This window comes from Chionomys nivalis, chromosome 8 (assembly GCF_950005125.1).
Source record: "Chionomys nivalis chromosome 8, mChiNiv1.1, whole genome shotgun sequence".
In the NCBI taxonomy this organism is placed as follows: domain Eukaryota; kingdom Metazoa; phylum Chordata; class Mammalia; order Rodentia; family Cricetidae; genus Chionomys; species Chionomys nivalis.
The window spans coordinates 64866590-64889370 of record NC_080093.1 but is presented as its reverse complement, the minus strand read 5'-3'; the positions used below and the strand labels follow the sequence as shown (position 1 = coordinate 64889370).

General features: G+C 45.9%; 1 protein-coding gene across 2 annotated transcripts in view; it reads right to left on the bottom strand.

The window, feature by feature from the left end:
• Cpxm2 (carboxypeptidase X, M14 family member 2) overlaps positions 1-22781 on the bottom strand; it is a 114275-nt gene that overhangs the window by 24297 nt on the left and 67197 nt on the right. For both annotated transcript variants that reach the window (XM_057777977.1, XM_057777978.1), the window contains exons 5-7: positions 15269-15353; positions 14428-14578; positions 6294-6382 (exon numbers count right to left, since the gene is read on the bottom strand). In XM_057777977.1, the coding sequence (XP_057633960.1) occupies positions 6294-6382; positions 14428-14578; positions 15269-15353 (325 nt within the window). The remainder of the gene's footprint in view (positions 1-6293; positions 6383-14427; positions 14579-15268; positions 15354-22781) is intronic.

Below are 22781 nucleotides of genomic sequence, written 5' to 3'. Positions count from 1 at the left end.
TAGGAACATGAAAGACAGTGGTGCTGAGAATGATTTGGACTATTGGGGGAGGACACTCAAAAGTTTGCAGAGGAGAAGAATTTTAGTATGCTCCCTAGAGATTGTTCTTGTGATATTTTGGTGAAGAAAGTGGCTGCTTTGCTTTATAGAAGCTTCTCAGTCACTGTCATTAAGACAAAAAGGCAACCTACTGAATGGGAAAAGATCTTCACCAACCCCACATTAGACAAAGGTCTGATCTCCAAAATATATAAAGAAGTCAAGAAAATAGACATTAAAATTCTAAATAACCTAATTTAAAAAATGGGGTACTGAATTGAACAGAGAATTCTCAACAGAAGAAGTTTTAAATGGCCAAAAGATACTTCAGATCATGTTCAACTTCCTTAGCAATCAGGGAAATGCAAATCAAAACAACTTTGAGATACCATCTTACACCTGTCAGAATGGCTAAAATCAAAAACACCAATGATAACCTATGGTGGAGAGGATGTGGAGTAAGGAGAGCACTCCTCCATTGCTGGTGGGATTGCAAACTTGTGCAACCACTTTGGAAATCAGTGTGGCAGTTTCTCGGGAAATTGGGAGTCAACCTACCTCAAGATCCAGCAATACCACTCTTGGGAATATACCCAAGAGATGCCCAATCATACTACAAAAGCATTTGTTCAACTATGTTCATAGCAGCATTATTTGTAATAGCCAGAACCTGGGAACAACCTAGATGCCCCTCAATGGAAGAATGAATAAAGAAAGTGTGAAACATATACACATTAGAGTACTACTCAGCAGTAAAAAATAATGACAGCTTGAATTTTGCATGCAAATGGATGGAAATAGAAAACACCATCCTGAGTGATAACCCAGACCCAAAAAGATGAATATGGTATGTACTCACTCATTAATGGACTTTAGCCATAAATAAAGGACATTGAGCCTATAGTTCACAAGCCTAGAGAAGCCAAATAATAAGGTGAACCCAAAGATAAACATATATAGATCCTCCTGGAAATTGGAAGCTGACAAGATTGCTGGGCAAAAGTTGGGAGCATGGGGGTGGGGTCGGGGGAAGGGGAGAGTGGGAGAAAGAAGGGAGAAGGGAAGGACTGGGGATGTATAGACTCTTCATGTGGTTATTAGTGTTCATGTTTATAAAGATGTATAATAAAAAAAGAGCAAGCTGAGGAAGGTAAAATTCAAAATGTACAATCTGAAAAGACATGAAAGAACAGGAAGTGGAATGGAGCTAAATCCTGTGTTCAAGGAGATAATAAGATTAAGAAATGAAACAAAGGGAATGGTGACTTCAGGGCAAGATCCCACCCAGCTAAATTTCAAACTTGTGAAAAGGAACTAAGGAAAAACTTAGAGCTAGAGGTGGTGGGGTACACCTTAATCCCAGAACTGAGAAGGCAGAGACTGGTGAATCTCTGAGTTTGAGGCCAGCCTGGTCTAAAGAGCAAGTTCAAGGACAGCCAAGCTTAGGCAGTAAAGGACAACAGAAAGCTGGTGAAGAGGTAATTAAACAAGGGGCCATGTTCTAGCCCCAGTAAGCTGTAGAACTTGGCAGCTTAGGCCCTGTGGTTCTGGCTTTAGAGTTAAGGAGAGAAGGAAGGAGTTATGGAATAAAGCTACTGAGGAGGCATATGTCAGGGGTGTCCTGTGGATGGAGGCCTAGTAGAGTGGCCATTGTGTGAAGCTGTGAAGTTGAAGCTTGGATTGCCATGGAGACCCCAATATGTCAGAGATACCAGCATCATGGGACACCTGCTGAAGAGAGCTGCTAACAGGGAGTGGAACCAGCCCAAGAGAAGGAAGTGTGTTGCAGTCAACAAAGCTGAAAGGAGTTGGAGATCTGAGGAATGTTTTGACATCAAACATGGAGATGTAGTGTTTGGAGTTGGCCCAGCTGGTTTTTGCTCTTGCTTTGGTCTAGTACAGCCTAACTCTGCTCCCTTCCCTATGTTTTGGAATGATAATGTATATCCTGTGCCGTTATTTGTTGGAAGTATGCAATCTGTTTTTATACTTTAATTTTACAGGGGGTTATAGTTATAAAATTGCATGAATCTCAGAAGAGACTTTGAACTTTAAATTTCAATAAGTTTGAGATTGCTCGAGACTATGAGGTCTTTTGGAGTTGCACCGAATGCATTTTCGCACTATGATATGGCTACAAGTCTTTGGGGACCAGGGACTGGAATGTATTGATCTGAAAGAAAATGGTTCCCAAAAGGAGTTGCCTTGCTGGAGGAAGCGTGTCACTGCGGAGGTGGGCTTTGAGGTCTCCCTATGCACAAGCTGCACCCAGTGAGACAGACCACTTTCCTGCTGCCCACAAGTCAAGATGTAGGACACTCAGCTACCTCCCCAGCACTGTCTGCCTGCACACCACCATGTCACACCATGATGGAAATGGACGAAACCTCTGAAAATATAAACCACCACAATTAAACATGTTTCTTTTCTAAGAGTTGCTGTGGTCAAGGTGTCTCTTCACAGCAATAGAAACCGTAACTAAGATAGGTCAAAACTTTGGTTGCCTGGACTTTCACACTTACTCTCTTGTTCTGGCTTTCCATTGCCATCACCTGTCCTCACACTCAGGCTGGCCACACAGCACACTGGCAAGCTCAGCTAACTCCTGTACATCAGTACTGCCAGCTAGCTGCCCTGCAACTCCTATCTCACCCTTTAACGGCTACCTACCTGCATCATATTAAATAACAACACAACCTGTATCCCTTGAACAACGGGGACCTAGCCATATCATGACTCAAAACAAAGATACACTTTCCCAGGAAACCAATGTCTTTTCTAACTGAGAGGGGCAAGCCATTCCCAATGAGAATGTGTCACACCTTACTTCAAATACACCTTAACAGATGGCTCAGGTCAACTACCCACCTCAGAAATACCTCTCCCCTCACACCCCATCCCGAAAGTTCCTTTCCTAGGGCCTGTGGTGGGACTCACTAACCTTCCCTCTACATAGGAAGGAATGCAGCTCACTTAGGACCTGTGTTCTTTCCCAGTACCCATCCAATACTCCTACTCCACCCCTTTGTTATTGCTGGCCTCTTTGTCTGGATAAGAAGATCAAGCTTCTTCCTACTCTGTCTGCTAGCATCTGCCAGAAATCCAGATATCACCTGGTCCAGCTATAACCAAAGCTTCCTCTAGCCACAGGCAAACAAATCCATCTGTCCCATCCCATCTGTCATGACGACATTAAGCATATGTAGCATAATTTTCATATTACAGACTTACGATAAGTGACAGGGTTATTGCCCCCATCATTACAAGGGAAGGAGATGAAAATGCTCATTTAAATAAGTAACCAGGAAGTTATAAATACATACACTAAGAAGACCTCCAATGTTCTCTTGGCATAATTCTCTTTGCCTTGAATATGAATGTTCGGATCGTCTTCATCTTCCTCTCTTCCTTAGCCATCTCTTGCCCCCTCCCTCTGTCTGGAATAGGAGCCGTGTAACTCAGTGCTCTACAAGGGTGTGCTGCATGGAAGCCACACACGTTCTCGCCGCTGTCCTCTTACAGTGGGACGAACATCTTCACGTGTTTTGCTGCCTTCTCATTGCTGCTTCTCATTTTATCGTTGGCTAGAAAAGTCTCTCTCAGTAGCAGACTAAGCCAACTCTTTTTCCTGAGCTAGAAATATTTCTATAGCCACCTAGAAGACTCCATCTGGGGAAAGGGATAGCAATTCTGTCTTCTAATACAACCCCAAAAACCAACAATCTACATGGCAATGGCTTCTGGCTCGACTCACTGGGACTGAGAAACACTCCCTGGACAGTTTTCAACTCAGTAATTTGGGACAATGGGACTTCAGAGAAGGCCCAAGGTGGCTGTACTGGTGACCCTGAGTCCTCTTGGCTCTAGCATCTCCTGAGTGATAGTCATCATGGTCACCTCATGCATAAAGCACATACTACCAGATGTCCCAAGAGGACCCCAGTGATGCCCACGGGACAACTATTTCAAGGTCTCAGCACCCAGGGACTCTAAGCCTTCAGCTCCCTTTACATATACTTGAAGTTCATTGCACCAACTGAATTGCTAGCTGTCTCACTTCTGGACTTGATGAGATGCCTTTAAACACCCATCAAGCAAGGCTGGGTTAACCCGCCAGTGCTCCCGAAGACAGAACGGTGGGCAGACTCATAAAAATACCCCGAGAAAGTGGAGCAGCAGGCATGAGTCACAAACCTCACGTCCAAGCACACTACCTCTGTTTCTGAAGAGCAAGACAGTAAGAGGAGTGCTTTAGCACATCCCACCTCTACGTCTGTGCTGACAGGTGTCTGGAAGCCGCGCATAGCTCAAGTAAAATGACAGTGAGACAAGCCAGGCATGTTCATTCCATGGAACTGAAGCTCAGACTAATGAGTCCGATCTCAGAAACATCTCTCGCCTTCGTCCTGAGCAGCTGGCTCCTTCCTTCAGCCCACAAGTCCTCCCTCTGAGCTACATTAACTAGCCTTTGGTGAGTCCTTACGTGCCCATGTAATCACAAGGTTATTTCTGCTCGTTATGTCTTCAAACAGATTCTGGAATAGCTAAGAATCTTTGGTTTGCCAATGCCTTCCCATACTTTCTAGCGCATTGCTGTAGAGTGCTGTCCTCTGGACATAGAGGCCACGATCGTCCTCAACAGAGCAGCTGTGACAGTAGACTTGCAAGAGACCCTCAGGAACCAGCCCAATGACTGTTCTCCTTCCCTCACTGAAGGAGTGATCAGGGCCATTGGATTGTCACCTGAGAGCCCAGCCATTCCCTCCTGTACCTGCTCATCAGCTGAATGTAATTCTCTTCTAGCTGCAAGCAGCCTTGTGATCTCGAAGGTGCTGGGGTATATAGAAAGCAGGAGGGTAAGTGAAGTCGGGGAAGGACTCTGTATGTGCAGTGATGTATGGAGAAATTGGTATTAATTCTGGGCTGAAACTTTCTGTTGGTGCAGCTGCTTGGGCATCACCTGCATTCCTGTAAGTATCCCCCAACCCATGTTCTGTATGAAAGTTCAGTAAACTCATTGGTTCATGAAGCTGGACATCAGTGAAACCAGATTTTGTCATCAGTGTCCTATCCAAGGTGAGCAGGTATTTGCTTACATCTCCCTGGGAACCACGGAATGCCCATGCTGGGGGTGAACAAGGAACAGGGCACCAGAGACGGTGAACTCTCTCAGGTGCTGCCCTTTTGCAGTTCTCACGGGTGTGTGGCGGGCAGCGTGCACAGGCTGACACAGCTCAGAGTTACAGAGACTCTGAGTCAGTCTGAGGAGACTCCCACTTGATCATCATTCCCTGCTACTTGAGCTCGAATTCCTAAAAGTGCCAACTCTATGTTCTCAGGCCTGGCTGCACAGAAGCACAGGACAACTTCTAGGACATGTCTGCTAAGGCTTGGACTTCGCTGGGTCTGAGGTGGCTCAGGTGTAGATGCTTTATAGATTTCCCACGTCACTCTAGCAGACAACTAAGACTGGCTAAGAATCTAAGTATTGACTGATTTAGGCCCTCTATATGTTTGTGACAATCATGTAGCTTTGTCTACTTGTGGGACTCTTAGCAGTGGGAGCTGGGCCTGTCCCTGATGCTTTGGCAGGCTTTTGGGGGCCTATTCCTCATACTCGGTTGTCTTACCAAGCCTTAATATGGGGGAGGAGCTTAGTCCTTCCTCAACTTGATATGCCATGCTTTGTAGACATCCATGGGAGGCCCGCCCCTCTCTTAACAGAAACAGAAGAGGAGTGGATTCAGGGTGGGGAGTGCAGAAGAGAGGTTGGGGGAGAGAATGGGAGGCGAGGAGGGAGGGGAACTGGTCGGGATGTAAAATAAATGAATACATTCAATTAACAATTTTTTAAAAAGAATCTAAATATTGTGGTAAGGGGTAATAGCACTATACAGTGTCATGAAGACTCAGTTTCCCATCCCTTCCCAGGCTCTTAGAAAGATTGGACATGTTAACAGAGGTCAGTTGTGGAACACAGCATGCAGACCCGTGGGAAGGCTTTCTGTTCTACCACGAGCGCCCTCTCACCTTCAAATCCACGTTCATTAATATTAATGAATTAATCCTTCAACTGGTGACCCAACTCAAACACACAGCACCTTTAGGAACTAAAGGCTCCGGTGAGAAAAGTTCAGCTTTGAGCCCCGTTTCAGCCATTTCCTAACTAAGGAGGCCCCATTGGGTTGCTTATCGGCTCGTGCCTTGCTGATCTGTGACAAAGTCAGGTTGGAAAGTCCATACTCCGGTCTTACCTGGCGCATTTCCTTATAGTTGTGGTGCTTAAAATCCAGGTCATCGGTGGTGGTCATCTCATTGCGTCGGTGATAATAGTTATTAGGATCTAGGGACAGAAAGATGGTCTTGAATTCCTTCACAGTTGATTATGGTGCCCCTTCTAGGGGCCTGGTTTACATGACGACAGTGGAGGCAGAAAGCTGAACTTCTAACGTGCGTTCAGAGGCAAGTGCGCCAAGCCACCAGGAGGCATGTGGGAGTTGGAACTATTTCGAGGTTAAGGATGTATGGTCACAAGGCCTGGGCTTAAATCTCTACTTGATGTGGTGTGGCTTTGGACAAACCACTCGAGAAGCCTGTGCCTTACTTTTTCATCTGTAAGTGGGAAAAGAACGGCATCGCCTCTGCCGGCTTACGGAGAGCAGTAGAAGAGATACACATGTGCCTGGGCCTCTGTCAGTGAGAAACAAGTAGTTATAAAGGTCAAAACCATATGCGCATCCTCGGAGACGTTAGGAAGCATGTATCTACTGTTAGTCTCTTAGCTGGGATGCGTTTCCTTTCCTTCTTCCTAACAGAAGCCCGGCATGTGAGAATCCCCTCTTCAGACACCTCAGAACTCTCAGGCCCCAGCCACAGGGCCAGGCTGCACCTATCACAGCACCCAGCCGCTCTGACTGCTCCAGTGGAGGCCAAGGAGACAGTGATAAATCTCTCTCCAGGCGGAGGATGCCGAAACTCTGCCAGCTGGCTGTGGTGGCCACTTGACCATGAAGGGACTGCCAGCACAACCTCAGTAACCAGCAGGACCCAGAAGCTCAATGACATCAAGAGCTCCTGGTCAGCCAATCCTGAAGCCCTCCGTCTATGACATTCAGAACAGAAGCACCTGCTGTAGTTTGCATATGAAATGTTCTCACAGGCTCATGTCTCCAGTTAGTGACATTTTAAGAGGTAGAACATTCAGTAAGGCAGGGTCTAGCCATAGGAGTTAGGCCATTACGGGTGACTTTGAAGGTTCTGCCTGATCCCGAGAACCCTCCTCTCTCTACTTCCTGTCTACTATAAGAGCTTCCTCCACCACAAGCTCCCACATATGTGGCATCCCATCTTGCCACAAGCCTGGTCTTGACACAAGTCAACAGAGCTGAGGACTATGCTCCAGAAACCTCTGGAGCCGAGGTCCGAAATCAATCTTTCCTCCTTGAAAGTTGTTTATGACAAGCATTTTGTCACAGATATGAAAGTCTTATTGACACAGCAGCCTCGCAGGTGTGACCAGAATGTAGTAAGAGGCCACCCTGAGGACTACAGCTCTGGTTCAGGGAGCACAGCCTGCTCGCCCTGGCTCCCTTTTCACTGAACTTGAATTTTCTTTTAAATTCCTGTTGTGCTGTGTATATTATTCCAAAACAAAGATGACGCAGAACAGTGGGGCAGGGAGGAAGAAGAACATGAAGGAGAGTAACAAGAAGGGACCCCCCAATGCCCTTGTCCTCATCTGAGGAAGAATGGCAGAGGCTTCCAGGTCCTGGTCCTCATGCTGACATTTCCCCACTAGAGGATTCAGTCCAGAAAACCTCAGTTATCACAGACCCTCACCCCATGCCAAGAGCATCAGAACTTCGGAAGCCCACAACAGCTTGGGATCCACCCAAGTCGCTCAAAGGCCCATTCTAGAAGCAGGGGTAATAGTGGGTTGCAGAAGGACCCCTGAGATGTCAGGATCAGTAGGGAACCATCTCTGCCACCCAAGTCTTCAGACTAGGAGTACGGGCTGCCTAATAGACCTACCTCAGCCCTGCCAAATCGATTCCACAAAATCCTAGGTGACTCTGCAGGCTCTATGTAAGGAAGGCCAAGCCGTGACTCCATCACAGGCAGGAAGGCGGCATCAGTACCCACTTTGCCACATCAGCTGGCCCTGCTGGAATCCCTAACAAATGGCTTTATCCTTGGAGTCTGAGGCCACACACAACAAATTAAGAGTCACTGGGGACTCAAACACCAAATAGAGTATTAAATCTTCATGAACGACCTAGCAATACTATAAGAAACAACAGCTGTCATGAAAGGCAGTAACTTGCAGGAGGGAGATAGGCATTTTTTCCAGGCAAGAAAGCCAAGGCAATCTAGGCTCAGCCAAGGTCCCAGTTATTTCTTGGGGCACAGGATGTCCATGCCTTTGGAGAGAGCTTTCCAGGTCCATGGGTTCCAAAGCAAAGGTAAAGAGTGACAGTTTTTGGTTTGGGTTTTGATTTTGCATTTATTGACACTGACTTCAATTTGCTGTTTTCTAAAAGCTATTCAGCACCCACCCCCAGCTTCAGGGGCATCTTTCCAATCTGAAAACCCCTTTCATTTTCAAACACCAGTTAGGCTTTCAAGGTTGTGGAAAAGGGTTGAAGAAAAAGCTCAGAGCTCCTGTGTACAAAAGAATAGTTGATCAGACAATAGCCTTCCTGGAGACCAATCAGCGTGTTGAAGGATCCAGGACAAAGCCCCGATGCCAAGTCTATATTTAATAAAAAAAACTTCACTTGTCTTTTCTTTGACTGAACAAAATCTTATTGAAAATTTCTTAAGAGTCCATCTTTCAGTTTTAAAAGTAAGAATTGAACTCAGAGCCCACAATCAGTCTATCAACTATCTACAGCTATTCCCTGAAGTTCCTTTCTTCGATCGACACCTATTTCATGTGGTTCAGAGGAGCTGTCTTGTCCCATAAGACCAGGTATAAGCCTATGACCCAAGTCCAGGCTGTGAACCCACTTGCCCCAGCCGGTCATTTGCCCTAGCTCAGAGATGATCCTGGGACAAGATCCTGGGCAGGCTCTGAGTGCAGCTATCCCCACTGGTCTTCAAGAGGAAATAACTTGTGCCCCCTCTCCTTGGCTGTCAGAACATTCCACCAATGGGCTTCAAGGAACTGAACTCTCCCAGGAATCTCACGCTAGGAAAGTAACAAGACTGAATGAAGCCCTGTGCCTGCCAGAGGAGGCGAGAGTTCACCTAGTTCAGAGCAGCAGAGACTGGAGCCTAGACGATGATGGGCTGGTGATGGGCGAAGTTGTACCTTGACCAGGAATGTTCGGAGTTGTGTGCAACTCCCGCCCTCTATTTAAACCTAAACCTCAAGTCAGGACCCGTAAGATGGACTTGGGGGTCACTGCAGCTCGTTGTCTGTTTTTCCTAGTGCGGCCACACTAACTCCTTTCTCGGCATTCCACCATGGCCTTCATTCCCATAAGGTTTGTCTCTTTAACAGGGATAGTGAGCAGGAGTAACTGACCTAGCTCATCAGGGCGGCCAGGGCCCAGGTTCTGACCCTGACTGCTTCCGTGGCAGCAGATTGGACGAGAGCCTCTTCCTCCTGGGGTCACTCAGATGGCAGGAACTGGAGTGATGGTAACAACAGTCCTGACCCCAGAAAGTAGGCCCTGAGAAATCAGCCCCACCCCTGCCTAATGTCCGTCACACCCACCCCTGCAATTTTCATTTGCTGACCAAATTTTTCTCCTTAAGTGAGCCTGAGTAGGACTTCCGGCATTTGAAGCAGAAGTCCTGACTGACTGATTCCATCTCTGTGCCTATATTAGCACAGATGGAGCTCTGGCAAGCCCGCTTCCTACCTCTTTCCACGTGGTTAGTTTTCAGGATCCTTTGTACTAAACCCCAGCAATTCCTTGGGGGGACTCCTTACCGACAGGGAGAGAGGACTCCAGGCATGGCACCTAAAACTCTTCATCCAGCCTACTTACCTCATTAACCCCCTCTAACCTTCTGTTCTTGACACACCGGCCTACTAATTCTTCTGCTGGAGTCACTGCCTGTTGTGTGGTCTCACAGGGATGCTAGGCAACAAGAAAGAGAACGGAAGGAAAGAAAGAGAAGGAAGAAGAGAACTCTGTAGCCATCTGCTGCCCCAGCATCACTGGGGACATGTGAAGATCAGCGTTCACATTCCTCTTGAACAATATGTGTATCAGTGGTCATTCGGTCCCTGGTAGACAATGTCCTTTTCTCATGGCATGGTCAGAGGTCAGTGACCCCTTTATAAAAGTAGTGACTGGCTGCCTTCCAAGTCTGGACTGAAACACAATTAATAAAAATGCAGAGAGAGAAAAATTGGGGTTCAACCTGAAGATCTGAAAAGTAAAGCAGCCAGCCCACTGGCTCTTACTTCAATGTCAGTCCGAAATGGTGATCCTGCCTCCGGGAATCTGTGTCTGAAAGCTGTCTCCTCCCATTTTATAATCCTTTCTAGAACTGGGATTAAAGGCATGCACTTTCCGGTTTCTTTGGCAAACTAGTATGGCTACTGGGATTAAAGGTGTGTGAGGTGGGTGTTACTATTATCTGATCTGTAAGACTGACCAGTGGGACTGTTTTTCTCTCAGATCTTCAGGTAAGCTTTATTTATTAAAATACAATTGAAATGTCACTACACTGGACTCCATTAAAGCAAGACCCTTCCTTCTTTAAACAATGCTTTTTTGTTTCGTTTTGGGTTTTTTGTATCCTAAGAAAGTGATAAATGGAAGCCAAAAAGAGAAAAGAACTCATCAGGGAATAAGATGAGAAAATGAGAAGAATCAGCCTATTAATGATAGGCAGACCCCAGAGACCACAAAGGCAGTTACCTGCAGAACTTCACTGCAGGGCCCACTCCAGGAAGCAGAGAATCAGGAAGCTGTAAAGGAGGCAGATTTAAAGCACTGTAAACGAAGATCTCCAAACTGCTTAGAACTCCTGTTCACATACTGGCATTCCTCAGCTTGGTTTAAATGAAACTGGTCCTGGGATGTGAGAAAGTCACCAGCTGCCTGTAAGTGCTCCTAACATTAAAGACAAACCAACTACAGGGGTTCTAAACTGGCCCCAAAGGTAACAGATAAACTCAAAATGGTAAGTAGTTTGCTGTTGCTGTAGGTGACAGTAGTTACTTATTGCTCTTTCCTGAATTCTAGGTCCAATAAGTTTTCCCCAAGGGTCCTTCCTTCTGTGCTCATTCTTTTGTTTGTTTGTTTTACTTTGCTTTGTTTATTTAAGACAGAGTCTCCCTCTGTCGCTCAGACTATCCTAGGATTTACTATATAGAACAGGTTGGCTTTAATTCCATGGCAATCCTTCTGCTTCAGTCTCCGAAGCACTGGGATACCAGGCAGGTGCTACAATGTCTAGCTTTCAATTTTTTTTAAAATCAATGAAATAATAAAAACAAAAAAATAGCCAAGAGAACTCTGCCTCTGGTGGCATTTTATCCAGCAAGTGGCTGATCTAATCTGGTTTCCCTGGACTATCCTGTCTGGTTCCAGACAGATCAAGACAATTGGTCATCTGATCTAATGAAGAAAGTGTGAGAACCTTTCTCCCTACCTATGACATAAAGGATAAATATCCTCTGCTCTTCAAGAACAACAACAACAAAATTAGAATGCCAAAGCATTCTTATTTAATGTCTCAAATACTTTGGCCAATATAACACCAAAAGCCATGGAAACTACATAGATAGCTATTGTTAAGACATCAAAATACAGAAAACTATGTCTTCTGGAGTGTGTATAACCCTCTTCATGTGCACCTATCTATCCATTCACCTATCCACCTATCATCTATCTATCTGTCTATCTATCTATCTATCTATCTATCTATCTATCTATCTATCTATCTATCATCTATCATCTGTCTAGCACACACATATATAATATATATGCCTGTATATAGATTTATATTAAAATCTTTTTAAGAATAGATTTGGCTTTTAAAATGGCCCTATATATTTGTCAGTGAAAACCAGAACTACACTGAGTCCACACTTAAAACCAAAACCACCCAGGTTTTCCAGTTCATCCTTCTCTGAGAGTGTTTCAAACGCCCATCAAGAGTAACCTGACAGAGAAATGATTATTTCATAGGCTGCGCTGTGCCCTTTCCTAATGACACATGAATTCCTGCCCACAGAGGGAAGCCACGGCTCCACTATTTAGAGTAAGCAAATGGAGGAGTACGAGGCAAGGCTTGTGGCCCAAAGGAAAAGGGACAAAAACTCCCTATAGATGCTGGCCAAGATTTAACCAGCAGAAAATCCTGAGCCCCGTGATCCCAGAAGGTTCCAGATGGCAGCAGGCTGGACAAGGGACCACAGCATGAACTGCTATGAAAGGGAGCCCAAATTCCAAACAGGAGTGTTTCAATGCACTCTCTTTGTTAGCCTGGGAAATGCACACAGCCTGGGTCCCAGAAATCCCACTTGTTACAACCAAATTCAAGCAACAACTGTGGACACAGGGATGGGGGGACACACACACACACCATTGACAGAGAAATAGAAGTGTAACTGCAAGATCATTTACGGAACCAAAAACATTTTAAACTATTGAGTTTCCAGTTACCACAGGCTGATCAACGACGTGAGGTGTTGCCCATGGGAGAAGCACCCACAGACGCCCTCTTTTGTGGTTTCATTCTGTCGATGTGACCAAAAGCAATTTAGGGGTGCAAAGGGCTTATTTCACTTACAGGTCATAGCCCATTGTTGAGGAAATTCAGGACGGAGACTTGAAGGCAGACCCACTTCCTATTCTATGCAATATTATCTCCAACCAGGGAACCCACTCACAGCCAGGGCTGGGCAGCGGGAACTATGGCGGGTGCAGCCTATATCCTCACTCTCTGGATTGTGCTTAGCTAATTTTCTTATACAGTCCAGGGACTAGCATTGCCCACACAGGGCCGGGTCCTCCTACATCAGTTAACAATTAAGAAACCACCCCTCACATAGAGCTGCCCACAGGCCCACTTCATCTTGGTGACCCCTCAGTGGAGACTTTCTTCTCAGGTAGCTCTATGGCGTGTCGAGCTGACTGTTAAAGTGAGCCAGGACAGGCAGCAATCACTTTTGTGACGTGAAAAGAAAGCGTGTAAGGGCAAAAAACATACAATGCAAAGCAAAGCATGTGTCTGCTCTGAGGATCGCTATGTAGGCAGACAGAGCCGTCTTTCTCACCCATGGAGGGTTCATGTTCTGAAAACCTACAGCTGGCAAAGCCAGCTCACGCATATTACAGGACGGAGAGAAAAATAGTAATATGGCATTAAACATGCTTTGCAAACACAGCAAGTGCAAGCTCGTGGTGGAGCCGGGGTGACTGCTGAGATAGCATCAGAGCTGGTAGTACACTGCCTCTGGCTGCGCTGAACGGGACTGGGTACCCACAGGCGGTGATGCTCCAGCTTATGCTACGAACCTAAGAGTGAGCAGACGTGGGGGAGAAAGCTGGGTGAGATGAACGATGCTCCTGCTCCTGTCCCTTGTGACCTGCCTGGAGATGGACAGGAATGCAACATTCCTGCAGGCTCTGATAGGTGCTACAGGGAGAGTTTTAGGCCAGCTGCCTTCCTGGAGATGTTTGGTCAGGAGGAGGATGCTCATTCCCTGGGTTCCCAGTGATGTGGCTGATACTTTCTGAAATGCCAGCTCAGGTCAACCTGTCTGGAGCAGACACTAATAGAATCCAGAAGGTGCACATGAATTCCTGCCTATATCCTGACATTAGACCCAAAGACCAACGTGTGAAAACTCAGGCCATTAGACTAGAAGGAGCAAGCGGTCAGGGAAGAGACAGGCATCCGGGGTCAGCTCTTTAAACAGAGACCCTGCAAATGCTCACAGTTAGGTTTCTTCCACCTCCTGCTCTGCCTCTGCACCCAATACAGTAAGCGAGCTAAGGTCAGATACATGACTCGAGGTCAAACATATTGTGTAGCGCTGAGAACTGAAATCAGAGCCTTCCACACTTGCATGTGCTTTACCATCAAGTTACGTCCCTAGCTGACTGCTAGATGCTTTTGTCTTGCTTCCGAGAAACAGCACTGAGTGATCTGTCAACCCTGACATACACAAACATCTTAAAATTACACCAGGCAAAACCACCCTTGGCAAGAGGGCTCAGTGTCACCAACGTTCGTGTTTCTGAGTTGGGGATTATGAAAAGTTCCTATCCTTTTCTTTTTGAATAACCTGTGTGTTTAAGAGATTTAACAACGAACACAGGAAAATGATGGATCGACTCGTTTGGACTCATCTCAGAGAGGTACCTGCCTCCCATTAGGAAACAGCCTTGCCGGAACTTCAGGAGGCAAACTCACCTGGCAATGGGCAGCCCAAGATCTCCATCCTCATGCAGATGCTCCCATTATCAAACCAGGACTGTGGATTTACACGAATGTAGCGGGCCACCATCGGGACTGGCAACTCATTTAGTACAGGAATCTCCTTCTCACTGTTTCCTTCGAATATCTATTGATGCTCAAGGGGAAAGAGGAAGGACTTTAAGATCTTCATCGTGAAATTCACTCATTCTTTAGAATCCTATCAAGGAGTACATAAACAAATCACCCCTGCACTCTGCCCCAGGAAACCCCTATCTCTCAGTCTATCATGAAAGCAAAAGGATGCTCTAGAGCTCAGGCTTTTTGGAGGCAGACCAGGTCAAGCTTTGGGGCAAGGAGAGGTTCTGTTTGGCCCAACCGTCATGGAAAGCTACTTAGACTGGTAGGAATGGGAGGCGTTCCAGAGGCAGGGAAACATTCGTGAAGAAACCCAGCAGTGGGTTTCATGGGTAGACCAGATGGCTCCATTCTGCGGGTGCACACAGGACTGCTGATGTAAGTAGAAATGAGGCAGAATGTAGAGTGGGGCTGTAGTCAGTGTGTAAGATGCTGGATGCGACGCTAGGAGTGGCACTTGAGATGCTGAATTTGAGAGTAACAAAACTCCCATGCTGAGGGTAATCATACAAGGTGGCTAGCGAAAGTTAGGGCTCTTGGAAGCATCAACCCCAGATGTGGACCATGAAAAGGAGGTCACTATCCACCAGACTCTCCTGGTTGGTTGGAATTTACATGGAATTGGTAAACCTTCCCAGGGACAGGATAAAGCCCCATAGCCAGGCACCAATGGCATGGGTAGGGCAGAGAGGGCACTCACCATGTCACCAGATCCATTCTTCACAGTAACCCACGTGTGACTGTCATTGCTCACCATGACTTTGTAGGATGTCACCCAGTCACTCCTGTGAAAAAACAAAACATCACTGGGGCCGCATCCTTTAAAATGTTTTCTGGTTGCATTTGAGACCTCCACTATAGGAGGGCACCCATGCCTGGAACTATAAACCAGGTCAAAGGTCATGGCTGGGGAAGAACCTATGCTTGTTACTCTGCCAAGCAGCCATGTTGTCCGACAGCCCATTAGTCTGTGCCGGTCTCAACCTTGCTCAGAAAAGCTCCCTTTTGCAATAGGCAAAGGTTAATACAGACTCCTCTCTGGTCGGAGCACGAGAACGGATCATTCTGCATGCTCAGCCCTAAATGGGACATCTGTATCAATCAAACAAGCAAAGTGGGGTGCAAGAGCCAGAGAAGAGGGACGAGCACTGTGAAGTGTCTGCTGGACGGGCTGTAGCTGCTGTACTCGCAAATTCACGTGTTACCAGCACAAGATGAAGCCGCTCAAAATCCTAGAACAGACGGGAAGGGCTCATGCGCCCTGCATCTAGCGGAGAACAACTGGCAGCTGATGGCTGCTGTGGGAGGAGTAGCCGCTTTCCCGCCACGGCTACTGATGGGTTCCTCAGTCGAGAGCCCACACCCATGCACATGTGGGCAGCATTGGCAGGATTCAGCTATACAAGAGATGACAAAGAGAGCATGAAGTTGGAAGAAGACCATGTTAGGGAGATCTGGGAGGAGTTTGGGGGAGACTAGGGAACATATGGTCAAATATACAAAAACATATATGAAATTCTCAAAAAATAAATAATTATTTTAAAAAACAAAAGAATCCTGGTTCCATAGTATTTGACCCATCTGTGCCCCTCTATGCAAAAAAATAGGCCCTGTGAGCCTTGTAGGGTCTAATGCCCTTTAAACACTTAGGACAATTCCTAGTCTCTAGTACGGTCACATACATAAAGATATGCAAACCAGACCATATGTGTCTGTACTGAAGTTATATCACACACTGCAGAAACTTAATGGAATCCAGCAGGGAAAAATAATCTCAGTGAATGCTGCAAACTGGTCTAGAAATTTCAGCTGAGGAAACCGAGTTGTGAATGGAACCAACCAGATCCAGCCAACCACAAAAGCAACAGTTTGAGTCTACGAGACTTTGGGTTTCTCCTTGTCTGTCACAACCATGCAGACATTCCCTATCTTAGCAAGAATCCAGCAGGCTGGACCCAAAGCCAGAACCCTGTCACCATCTCCCACTCTCCAGATATTACTGGGGACATAGCAGCCATAATTTGACTTGCTGGAATGGAGGCCAATCTGACAGGCAGGGCAAAATCAGAGTGAAACCCAAACAGGTTTTTTCCTGTTGTTAATTGCCAGGTGATATGGAAAGGCCATTCTCTGTGTGCCCCATCCCAAAGTCTCGAACCCTGGTGGCAGCACCAGCCCCTCCCGTTCTTCCATCCCTTCCTTCTGTAGGTCAGCTTGCTCTCAGATCCTGCTGCCAGAAGGGTCTAAACCAGTGTTTCTCAACCTGTGGGCTGTGACCCCTTCAGGAAGGTCACATATCAGATATTTACATTGTGATTCATAACAGTAGAAAAAGTGTTCCTCACAACAGGAGGACCCAGATTAAAGGGTCACAGCGTTAGGAAGTTTGAGAGCCACTGGTTAAAGCTTTCAATCTGAGTCAAATTGCTTAGGGAATTTATTCAGTAGCAGCCTGTTTTGAGGGGCCTCTATCCACGCTCAAAAAGTCTCCTCTTACACCTTCTCCTGCTGTGCCTGTCCCACCACCACCTGTATCCAGAATCAAACAGTAGTCCCCACCCCTAACACTCCAGTAAGCACACCACCAAGCATTCCAGACTAGGGCCAAGAATACAGAATAAGACGCCATGAGCAAGGCCTGTTGGGAAGCCCCTCAGTAACACATGCTGGCAGAATTACCCTCACCCCAAAGAACAGTCTGCTCTGTATTTCGATAATTTCCAACAACAAGCCCGCTTTGCCTGTCAACTGTTGCTCAGCTGATAGTGCCCACCCAGGAGCAGAAAGGAGGATGGCAGGAGCAGGGCTCTGCCCTAGTAAGACACAAAGGATGAAGCTAGGAAACTCAGTCAAATGAAGTCCCGGAGGGAGTAAGTTCTCCAAGGAAGAGAGGCTGGGCCTGGGGTCTGGTCCTGTAACCCCAGCTACTCAAGAGGCTGGAAGGAGACAAATCAAAAGTTTCAGACCAGTCTGGGCAATTTAGTGAGAACCTGTCCTAAAATTGTGGTGTGTGTGTGTGTACATATATACATTTATGTATACATAGACATATATTAAAAGCACTGGAGCTGTGACTTGGTAGTAGAGAACTTACCCAGCATGTCCATTCTTGTCTGCCAGGAGACACCACAACAGGGTGGCTTAGCAGGGTCCCTGTCATGCACCAGGAGTCCCACACCAGCACTCACTCGTGACTCCCCTTGCCTTCCCCCCTGTATTCAGCCTCTCACAAAGCCTTTCCAAATTACTGCCTATATCTTTCTAAAATGTATCAGATCTCTGTAGCTCCACCAGCGGCAGCCCAGCCCATTTTCTCCAGCCAGGATAGCTGTCCCCAAGTGGTCCCCTGGGATCTACCCTCCTCTCTCCCAGTGTGTGCTGTGAAGAGGAGCTTACTTTGCTAGAGAAACATGACTGGGTTCCCTCCTGCCTAACAGCTGTTTTAAACACCGAGAATCCTTATTTCATTATATAGCACCCTTATTTCAACTTACTTGTTGACCAATCAGGTTTGCATACTGAGCATCTCAAAGGCTAATGTAGCACAAATTCTATTCGGTCTTAATAATAAAAACCTGAAGTCAGATATTAGGAGGTGAAGGCTGAAGGATCAGAGAAGCAGAGCAGCAGCCACTTGAGCTCTTACCACTATGAAAGCCTCAGAGCAAAGTGGGCAAGATCCTGCCTCCACGAATCCTCAGACTAAACACTCAGACTGAACGCCTTAGCCCCTGTCACCTCCTGCTTTATATTCCCCTCTCCACACAACACAGCTATATCCCTTCCTTTCTCCACCTCCATAGTGCTGGGATTAAAGACAAGTGACTCCCAAGTTCTAGGATCAAAGGTGTGAGCCATCACTGTCTGCCTCTTTTTTCTTTTAGACTGGCTCAATCTCATGTACCAGGGTGGCTTTGAACTCACAAAGATCCACATGCCTCTGCCTTCCAAGTGCTGGGATTAAAGGTGTGTGCCACCATTGCCCGGCTCCTATGGCTAACTAGGGGCTAACTCTGCACTCTGATCTTCAGGCAAGCTTTATTTTGTTAAAGCACAAACAAACAAACAAAAATATCACCACAGGCTAAAGTCGTGTGAAATGTGGTACATACGCCCCAGACCTTTCAGCCACTATATAGAAGCATTCCGACCTCAGAGGGTGCATAGCTAAATTATACAGGATCCTTTCATCCAAGGTGTTTGAAGGTTAACAAGGAAGACGAGAGGTGAACGGAATGTTCTAGAGTGGTGGGAAGAAAGAAGGAGCCGCTGGATCAGTTGAACAATGGATGCACAGCAGGTGGAAGAGTGAAGACAGCCCTCATCTAATACAAAAAGTGGCATAATTTTCCTTTATGTTAGGCACATCTGTTGTCATAAATCAGCCTTGTGGGAGCCTGGAGTCATAATCTCCCTATTTCCTGGTCTCCTAACCTTCAGGGAAGCCTTGACAACCACAACCCTTCTGTGGCTTATTTCCACTTCCCTCAGAGGGATTATTCCATATCACAAACCACCTTGATGTTCAGGCTTGTCTCAGAGCTATTCAGTCCAAGCAAAGAAGAACTGGGGTCAGAGGCCTCCAGACCACAGGAGAAGGCAGAGTCTGGGCTGCTGACTTTCCTGGGCTCTGGCGTCTCACTCATTTGAGAATATAAAACACACAAGATCTCCTGAATGGCACTAGCTCACTTTCCTCCAAATAACCTTCTATCAGACCAGGTTTAAAATAGGAAGGTATACCACGGAGGAAGGAGTTAGGACACTATAACATTCTACTGCAGGGCCTTCCCTACAGGATAGCTGGATTCTGGTCATGGCAAGATAAACAAAGGTTTTAAGTTACCACTGAGTTTGCAAGTGAATAAATACGAGAAATCTCCAGGGATCTGGGGGATATGAGCTGAAAGGAAAAAAAAATAGATTATGCATTGTATAAGTTAACAAGCCAACATTGTTTTAGGGAAATGCGCACATGGATAGGATCAAAACTTGAAGCCTGCCAACCATGAAAAGCTAGGGATGTTGAACCTGAAACCTTCCCCCAAGACTCTCCAAGGGAGTAAAAATACATTAGAGAGTCTGAGTGCATCAGTGTCCACTCAGCTCCCAGCAAGGTCCACACAAACTCTCTGTAGAGGAGTCTTTTTCTTAGGCCCTTGGAGGTTTCCCTAGGTGAGAGGGAGCAGACAAAGAAGGTTCTAAAGCCTCATTAGTCAGCTACAAAATACTCCCCATGAGAAAGAAGCAGCAGAAATAAAGGGCAACAAATTCAGACCCAAAAGAATTGGAGATTTTAGAACTGCCACATGATACATTTAAGTTTTCTAAATCAAGGTTTGCTAAGGACAAATCCTCATATACTTCCAGTGGGGTTATAGCCTAGAAAAATCCATCACAGGGTGATTCTACCGTAGGATGGAAGTGGATAGCCCTCACCTCCTGAACATCAGACCTTAGCAACGCAGCACACTGTAGAGTCTCGCAGCTGCACGAGCATGTATGACTGACGCCTATGGCTCACTGCTCTGGCCAGAATAATGAGAGAGGGTCACATCACACACTGTCACCAGCCCATAAAAAAGTCAAAACCCAAAGTATGAATTTCTAGTGTGTGAGACAATTCTAAAGTTGTTTATCCGTGTCTACCACATGACAGGTACTTTCCTAAGCACTTCGTAAATATTAACTCATTTTTCTTTATGACAATCAAATGGCATTTGGTATTTATTATTCTGAACTACAGATGCAAAAGAGGGTCAAGGGTGTAGAACATGAAACTCAAAATTCAACACTCTGGTTATCTAATTCCTTGTTTTAGCCACTTCTATACATGACATATTTAAAGGAATAAATTACGAAGTAAAAACAGCAAAAGGAAATAGATTAGTATAAAATAAATAGTTAGATGTGAAGAACAAAGCAACTTTGGAAAAATGAAAATCCAATGGAAATTAAATATGCAGATAAATTGAGAGTACTGAATAGGAACTGCTAAAGAGAGAATTAGCAAACAGGAATACAGTTAAAGAAGTTACCAAGAATACAGCACTAAATGACCAGGAGGTAGAAAACTAAAAGAGAAGAAAACTGTGAAGAAGCCTGATATATTCCTCATCAGCATCCCACACAGAGGCCAGGCAGAGGTAAAGAAAGACAGTATTAGGAGAAAACTGGCTAGAACCTGTCTAAAATAGATAAAAGATGGGACTCATACATACACATACAGATATAAGAAATTCATATATAGAGATCAATCTAATTATTCCTACAGAATAAGCAGTTCTCAGTCAAAAAATGCTGCCCTCTTAAACCCACAATTAGCATCCCTCAGTCATCTGACAGCCATGCCCCTTTCTCCAAACACCTGCAGAGGTTGATACATCGTCACAACATAGTTACCAGCACTTACAGAAGCACAAAAAACAGCATGAGACTTAGATCTTCATGAAATTTTCTCAGATTCTCACATAGCATCGATTAAGTCCAGTACTACAGGTGAGAACTTCAAATATCCAAAGATGTGCAAAGAATTAGAGTGACCCTAGGTAAAGTGCTCTGTATGTGGAGGTGTGTGTTCTTTAATGCAAACACTGCATAGTCAGCCCCATCCTTTCTGAGAATTGCCTTTCTGCATGGTCACCTTCAGTTGCAGGTATTTAAGGTAGGGTGACCCCGTATCTTGGCCAAGGACAAACATCCTAACGATTGGGCCCTTAACAGAAAGCAGGCTAATTATAGTTGACAGGCCTACACTAAACATTTGTCCCAAACTGGAACAAAGCATTTTTCCCTGAGAATCTGGATCTGAGAACAAGGCAGCTGCCATCATGAGTCAGAATCCTTGGGTATTCAAGAAAGTTCCATTTGCCCTCATGTGGCTGAAGAGGCAGAGGCCTTCTAGGAAAAGGGGAGTGAAAGAGAAGCTCATAGGACAGACACTCAGACATTCCAGCCGAAAAGTCAGACTCCCACCTTTCTCCCTACCCTTAGTCCTCCTGCACACATAGCGTACTCCAAGGAAGGGCTTCTAATATCCAGCTAAGAAAATCCTGCTCATAATTTAGCCCGAGATCCAGCGATCCTCAAGTGTGGCATTGGCTAAGCCTGAGCAAGGCTGGAGGCTGTGATTCCGCATGAGCAAAGCAGTCAAGCCATTATCACGTGTGAGTCTTATCAGAGGTCCAAAGAGGTGGAAAACACAGCGAAGGCCAAGGTAGGAACAGGCTGGCTACATCTTGCAGCTTCAATACAGTACTTATTATGAAGGTGACATATCCAGTCCAGGCTGATAAACTTGGAAACTAGTGGGGGAAAAGGATTAAGGGTGGTATCCTTAGGCTCCTCTATGAGCCCTGGCCAAGTAATCAAAACATACTGAGAAACACCAACAAAGTAGCAATTCCCAGTGCAGCCTGAGGTAACGGTGCTGATTAGGAAGTGGAGATAACCGCCACTATAATAGCAATGCCTGAGATGAATCGAGACTCAGGGAAGTCTGGTTCCCCAGTCCCATCTATATTTTCCTCTCTGCTTTCCTGTAGACCTGAGTGTTGCCTAAGAGCAGCCACAGTCTCTAGCCCAGCTGTGCTGGTTGCAAAGATCAGAGGAGGAAATACACACACCTGCCTCAACTCCGGTGTTAAAGGGCGCAGGAGATGAAATCGCTCTTATAATTTCTTACATTCAGTTTTTTCCATGAAAGAACAAACTGGAATATACACATGGTGTTATAAGAAGCAGAATATTAGTCCTTCCGAATGACCCCAGATGTAAGTTTCTGTTCAGGTTTATAAGCCTCAGAGGGCAAGCCTGTAGTATGGCTCGTACAAACATGGCTTTGCACATGCTCACATCTTGTAGGCCCAGAGTTTTTGCTTCCCTGCAAAACAGGGATGCAGTACCTATTTTGCTATGTTTGCTTATCAATACCCAACTTGAGGATTTCTGCTTGCTTGTGATGACCTATGCAGACCTCTGAGAGCTGTATGGGTTCCCTACAGCTCCTGCAACGAATTACCCCAGTCACAGAAGCTTAAGCAACACAGACATCACCTCAAAGTTCTGACTAATAGATTAGACTCCTGCTCCCGCTGGGCTATAGAGTCCATGTGTCTGAAGGGTTGTCTCCTTGAGTACTCCGAAGGAGCCACCATCCATTGTTTCCCAGCTCCCACCAGCTTCCCTAATCCCTTGGTGTGGCCCTTTTTCTT